Source organism: Glandiceps talaboti, chromosome 21 (assembly GCF_964340395.1).
Source record: "Glandiceps talaboti chromosome 21, keGlaTala1.1, whole genome shotgun sequence".
In the NCBI taxonomy this organism is placed as follows: Eukaryota; Metazoa; Hemichordata; class Enteropneusta; family Spengelidae; genus Glandiceps; species Glandiceps talaboti.
In genome coordinates, this window is record NC_135569.1 from 18,453,957 (window position 1) to 18,461,164 (window position 7,208).

General features: G+C 38.2%; 1 protein-coding gene across 1 annotated transcript; it reads left to right on the forward strand.

Moving 5' to 3' along the window:
• The first annotated feature begins 431 nt into the window (after positions 1 to 431).
• Positions 432 to 6,767, forward strand: LOC144451536 (uncharacterized). The gene is made up of 5 exons (XM_078142410.1): positions 432 to 674; positions 2,994 to 3,114; positions 4,626 to 4,802; positions 5,260 to 5,478; positions 6,145 to 6,767. Exons 1-5 carry the CDS (start codon positions 507 to 509, stop codon positions 6,627 to 6,629), a joined length of 1,170 nt encoding a protein of 389 aa, XP_077998536.1. The 5' UTR covers positions 432 to 506; the 3' UTR covers positions 6,630 to 6,767.
• Positions 6,768 to 7,208: the final 441 nt, after the last annotated feature.

Consider the following 7,208-nt stretch of genomic DNA (forward strand, 5'->3'; position numbering starts at 1 on the left):
TGTATATATATATATATATATATAGAGAGAGAGAGAGAGAGAGAGAGAGAGAGAACGTTGACTTAGTGTGTGTGTATATATATATATATATATATATAGAGAGAGAGAGAGAGAGAGAGAGAACGTTGACTTTGTGTGTGTATATATAGAGAGAGAACGTTGACTTAGTGTATGTATATATATATATATAGAGAGAGAGAGAGAGAACGTTGACTTTGTGTGTGTATATAGAGAGAGAACGTTGACTTGTTGCTTTAGGTCAAATGTCACGATCACATATCACAGCTGTGTACTGGGAATACATCATTACAGAGAAGTTTGAAAAATTCTTGAGAAGTTTCCAAGTTGTCCTAATTGGAAAATCCCAAGCAGACTGAAATCGAATACCAGGAAAGAGACGTGGTTTATTAAAGACTCGAAAGCGAGGAAGGGAAACATTATACCCGTCAGTTTCCCATCAAGGAAGCAGCAGCAGTGGTGGTCAGATTGTCAATCAGTTGATAAAGATGGGATTTCGGCTGATTCTTGTGGTGTTTTCACTCTTTTCATGTCTTGCAGTTGTAGAAGGGAATTCTGGCGACAGCCATGAATCGGTGCCAAAGGAGTTGTTGGCGGCCTTACACAGACAAGAACAGTTATATCTTGAACTTCAGAAAACAGTCCAGGATTTACAGGTAATGTATTTTAAAACCCTGGCGTTCGTACAACGTGCGACAAAATTGACCACAGCCACAATGTAGTAAACCCCACCGCCACCATTCCATCTTTCTGGAGTCGATATGACTGAATGGTTTAAGTGGCTAGTTTGGAATACAACCTCGTCGCTACCATTATTTCTGAATAGAATATAAGCTGATCAGTGAAGTCCTTTAGGCAAGATGTGAGCCACGACTGTGACTCAGTCAACCCAACCGTGTATTTGTCGACCTTTTGGGATATGGATACAGCCTTGCATGTGAATATACGCTTGCAGGGGCCGAGGGGTTTCAATGTATTTTTATTCTCCTCGGGAGTTGATGAATTTATATATGACCGTTGTGTCGCTATGGGTCCGTGTATGATGATTTGAGCAATATGTAAGAAAGCACTATATAAAAACTGGCAATTACATTATTATTGATTCTACAAAGTGTGATTAGTGAGCGATCAGTGTTGACCGGGGACCGGCAAATCACAAATCAGCAGGGGGGGGGGGGGGGTATTAAACTAACAGTGTGTGTGTGTGTGTGTGGGGGGGGGTTATCACTTTTACAAAGTTAATGGGGGGTCACCTTATTTTAAACAACTTAATGAAATCATGGACCGATGTGATGTACTTAAATTTACATACATTTATTAAATAACAAATGTATTGTGCATACAATAAACCAGCTATAAAATATACATGCATATAATTGTATGTCAATATACCCCATGACATGGAGTCACTCTATTGTATTCACCTTAAAATAACTTCTCAATATTACACGCCATGAGTTGCATAGCATCATCTGAGAAGCAGTACAGTTACTATGATTGGATGGCCCTGGCTTTCAATGATAAGTTGCATAGCATCATCTGAGAAGCAGTGCAGTTACTATGATTGGATGGCCCTGGCTTTCAATGATAAGTTGCATAGCATCATCTGAGAAGCAGTGCAGTTACTATGATTGGATGGCCCTGGATTTCAATGATAATTTGAAGAAAACAAAGTACCAGTTGCAGAGCTTGACCTCCACAAACTGTCCTAAAGGGAAACAAACTGGATAAAATCAAAGCCACTGTGTGTGATGTTCTCAGAAGGGTTGAGAAAGACCAACAAAAGCAAAGAGAAAATAAGCAAACACCTTAACGAAATGGATGGAGAAAAAACATGCAACCCAGAGTCCACAGAAACCAGTGGTCATGATGATGACGATGATGGTGATAATGATGATGATGATGATGATGATGATGATGATGATGATGATGATGATGATGATGATGATGCAGAAAACACATCCAAGCCAGAGTGCACGGAAACCAGTGATGATGATATACATAGTGTGAAATTATGAAGAAAATTAGAGTTTTACATCCTATCTCCTGTGGGATATGTTAAATTGATATCCCCATTCAGTAACTATATACTACCAACAGATCACAGTATTACATTCCCTTGGTATTAGTGTATTAAGTTTCAAGCCAGTAGTGAACTGAATCAGTAATATAGTTATGAAATAGCTGTAGTACAGTAAACTTAATGACACTGTTTAATTTTTATTTGGAAACCGATGGCATTTATCTCCTTTAATGATTGAAAGCATATATAAACCTGTCCAAAAACTTACTTGTTAAAATATAAACAGTTTGGTCTATGAAGAGGAGGGAGATTTGAGTAAGTTACTGACATGCATTGACAGTTAATGACATGCATTGACAGTTACTGACATGCATTGACAGTTACTGACATGCATTGACAGTTACTGACATGCTTTGACAGTTATTGACATGCTTTGACAGTTACTGACATGCATTGACAGTTATTGACATGCATTGACAGTTATTGACATGCATTGACAGTTATTGACATGCATTGACAGTTACTGACATGCATTGGCAGTTATTGACATGCTTTGACAGTTACTGACATGCATTGGCAGTTATTGACATGCATTGACAGTTACTGACATGCATTGACAGTTATTGGCATGCTTTGACTGTTACTGACATGCTTTGACAGTTACTGACATGCATTGGCAGTTATTGACATGCATTGACAGTTAGCAACACATTTACAAGTAATTCTCCATATATATATATATATATATATATATATATATATATATATATATATATATATATATATATATATATAACAATAGCCTGTGTATGTCACTTGATTGACATGTGACTATGTCAACTGTCGTTCTATTACCGCTTACTATTACTATGTCAACTGTCGTTCTATTACCGCTGACATAGACTATAGTCACATACAATGAGAGTTATCAAACTCTTTTGTCGTAATACAGCAAGATATCACTGCTCTGAAGAAAAACAGCCAGGGGGTCGAGGTTCCACCAGGAAAGCCTGATAAGCCTACAGAACCAAATGGGTTGCTGGATGTCATCAGAAGAAAACGAGATATCGAAGGTAGGGGAGAGAAACACAGGGACACGTATCGTTGTTTTCCTATTGAAAATATCACACGAATCCTGCTACTACAAATGTATCAATATACACTCTATTCTGTGTTCTTTCCATGGTGAGGGAAATATATTAAAGTCAAAATGTTGTCATATTTAGATTGTAGACAAAGAAAATAACGATCTAAGAAATCTGAGAAAGCGGCGAGAAACGCGGCAACCATGGGAATGTAGAAGGAATTGGTAATTTATACTATTTTGTTGATTGTACTTTCCAATAAAATTACTGATATAGACAACTATTGTATTATACTATAGGACTAACACCATTCCATGTGTGATGAATTATACTATAGGACTAACACCATTCCACGTGTGATGAATTATACTATAGGACTAACACCATTCCACGTGTGATGAATTATACTATAGGCCTAACACCATTCCACGTGTGATGAATTATACTATAGGACTAACACCATTCCATGTGTGATGAATTATACTATAGGACTAACACCATTCCATGTGTGATGAATTATACTATAGGACTAACACCATTCCATGTGTGATGAATTATACTATAGGACTAACACCATTCCATGTGTGATGAATTATACTATAGGACTAACACCATTCCATGTGTGATGAATTATACTATAGGACTAACACCATTCCATGTGTGATGAATTATACTATAGGACTAACACCATTCCATGTGTGATGAATTATACTATAGGACTAACACCATTCCATGTGTGATGAATTATACTATAGGCCTAACACCATTCCACGTGTGATGAATTATACTATAGGACTAACACCATTCCACGTGTGATGAATTATACTATAGGACTAACACCATTCCATGTGTGATGAATTATACTATAGGACTAACACCATTCCATGTGTGATGAATTATACTATAGGACTAACACCATTCCATGTGTGATGAATTATACTATAGGACTAACACCATTCCATGTGTGATGAATTATACTATAGGACTAACACCATTCCACGTGTGATGAATTATACTATAGGACTAACACCATTCCATGTGTGATGAATTATACTATAGGACTAACACCATTCCACGTGTGATGAATTATACTATAGGACTAACACCATTCCACGTGTGATGAATTATACTATAGGACTAACACCATTCCACGTTTCCTTGTATGTGTGATCACTTATAGATTGTAACTTGTAAGATACGTCGTGCAGAGTCACCCTCAACGGCTTCCTCCGTGGGAGGGGTTGACCAATGTGTGAGGACGCCCCGCCACGGCGTACCTTACGGACTAATTCCATAAATACAGACAACCTAACAAAGGTGAATTTTCTACTAGGCGGTGAAGGCTTACTGTGATAACAGGTTTGCTCGCCAACATTGTACTATATTCATTTGCAATGTGTAAGTTTTGAAAGAAATAACCAAACCTTGAAGATTATAAAATGTAAAATGTAAACCTAAAATAGATCAAGTTTTAGTTTTATTTCGCCTTTCCTCATCAGAAACATCGTCACAGCCGACATTTAGTGATCAGAACGCTGTGGAAAATTTACTGGCAGCCTATTCGCACCTTCAACCCTTCACACTACGTGGTCCTCCAGGTCCCCCTGGGAGAGACGGTCGAGATGGACGGGATGGTCGTAATATGTACGGCCCTCAACTACAAGATAATGTCGGAGGTGAGAATACGTATAGAATCATGTGACCACTTGTGACGTATTAGATGACACCAAATCAACTGTAAGGCAAATACTTCTTCGACGTCAATATACATGATATAGGGACTGGTGCATTTTCCCGCCAAAATAACAATGGGTATATTTTCCCGCCAAAATTAGGGGACCGCTATTTGTATTCCGGTTAAAAATAGGACAGACAGTTTTTTCCTGCCAAAATGATGGACCCATGATTCAAAAAATCATAGTATAAACATAAATGTTTGGTGATTGGTCCTATTTTTTGCATTACAGTCAAATCGTGTGAATAGAGTGGAAAACTATCGTGTAAATATTACCTTCGTATCACTATATATAGTTATAGGAAAGACGAAATTTGAAATGTGATTGATGCAGTTTAATTGGAATAGCAATTAATCGTTTTCTCCAAAGTTAATTTGATTCTAATAATCCACTTTAGGTCTTAGAGGTCCACCTGGACCACCTGGTAAATCAGGTCCATCTGGTCTACCTGGTACACCTGGTATACCAGGGAACGCCGGGATTCCTGGCTCAAGAAGCGTACAGCAAACTGTTCCAGAAATCGTCACCATCCACACAAATGGCACCGGAGGTGGTAACGTCTACATCCATTGGGGTGACGATGAATGTCCCGATAGTGCTGAACTTGTCTACTCAGGTAAAACAATTGTTTGAAGTACTGACTGCACATGTTACGTCGAAAACGGAAACGGACATTTGATTATGTATTTCATAAGTTATGTAACACCAGTCAGCACGTAGCCAGTCATTATTTTTACGTTCGGAGATTAGACAATCATGTACTGTATTGCTTCAAGTTTATATTCATGTATGAATAACATACACTGTGCAGACACTAGTGGTGCCATAGTGAAGCACATGACAAATAGTTCTAACAGAGCTAATGAGACACCATGCCCTGTCTCTTGCCATTTAATAAATACCTCAATACATTCTCAAGAATGCATCAAAAAAGTAAAAATCTGAATATGAACAAGACATACTTAATATAAGATAATTAATACTACCAAGTTTGACTGAAAAGTGTAAGGGTTTACTAATGACAATATTAAAAGTGACGCCGATTGCAGGTGCGGACCCGAAAATCAACTTGGTTAGTTTTATTGTATTAAATGTACAGGTAGCCACAGCTAATTCAATACTGCTGAGTGTGTAAAATATTATAAGTCGGGTTATACATAATCTAATAACAAAACAGTTAGCAAAACCCTTCCAGGTACTATATTAATATGCTTTTCAGGAAGCATAGATTCTAATTTTCGACATTAATTTATTAATTTTTTTTTGTGTGTGTTTCCCAAAGGTGTGATAGGCGGTGGCTTTTATAGTCACAAGGGTAGTGGTTCTAACTATCTTTGCATGCCTGAGGAGCCGGTGTACGACGAAACCGTCAGTGGAGTGTCAGGCACTGGAGCTCGACTTTACGGAGGGGAATACCAGACCCATAGCTTCGGTCCGATGTCTCAGCTGGCTGATCATGATCCTCCCTGTTCTGTTTGTCGGATTACAACTCGTACAACAGTACTCATGATTCCAGCCCGTAACGTCTGCCCTGATTCCTGGACAAGAGAATACTATGGCTATCTGATGGCGGCACACTATTCTCACGAAGGACGTACAGAATTCATTTGCGTCGACAAAAGTGCCAAAGCCAGACCAGCAACTCGTATCAGCCAAGATGGTGCTCTCTTGTATCCAGTCGAAGGAATTTGTTCCAACACAGGTGGATTGCCATGTGACCCATACGTGAACGGGAATGAACTTACATGTGCCGTTTGCACAGTTTGATAACTCGGAAAATTTTGTTTATTTTGTGAGCAGTTATTTTCTTCACAGTCGTTTTATTTACGTGGAGTAAAAGTGGTGTCTGAGAAAAGAACTGTTGTACAAATTATCAATAGATAATAAAATTACTTCTATACCTCTACACCATACAATATAATCCCCTTTCTGATTGTCTTCCTTGTGAACGCATTTTTTTTTCAGAATTACATTTCATCGCACAGATCCCGGGACTGGGAAACGAGAGTAGATACTCACCTCGTGGAGTAGGTTGAGGGCGCACTTCTTAGTAAAGCGAGTCAACATTTTGCTGTATCAGAATCAGAATCAGAATTACTTCATTCATCCCACCAGGAAAAATTAAAATGACAACACTTTCGCTTTATTGGCCGTTGATTTGACCATCCTTTCTGATGATCTTGTGCAACTCTCCCATTTCAAGTTACTTCCCCAGCAGTCATTAGAATACTACAAACAAATGTAGAATTTCACACATATCTAGTTTTTGATTTGTTAGTGACGTGAATGTTTATCTACCCTTTATTACATCAATCCCGAAATGATCACACATTCGTAAAATATAGC

Bases quoted from the DNA above. Each gene is read 5' to 3' on its own strand.
- LOC144451536 (XM_078142410.1), top strand. From the start codon at position 507: ATGGGATTTCGGCTGATTCTTGTGGTGTTTTCACTCTTTTCATGTCTT. The intron at 675-2,993 runs GTAATGTATTTT...GTCGTAATACAG, and splicing joins AAACAGTCCAGGATTTACAG to CAAGATATCACTGCTCTGAA. The intron at 4,803-5,259 runs GTGAGAATACGT...AATCCACTTTAG, and splicing joins ACTACAAGATAATGTCGGAG to GTCTTAGAGGTCCACCTGGA.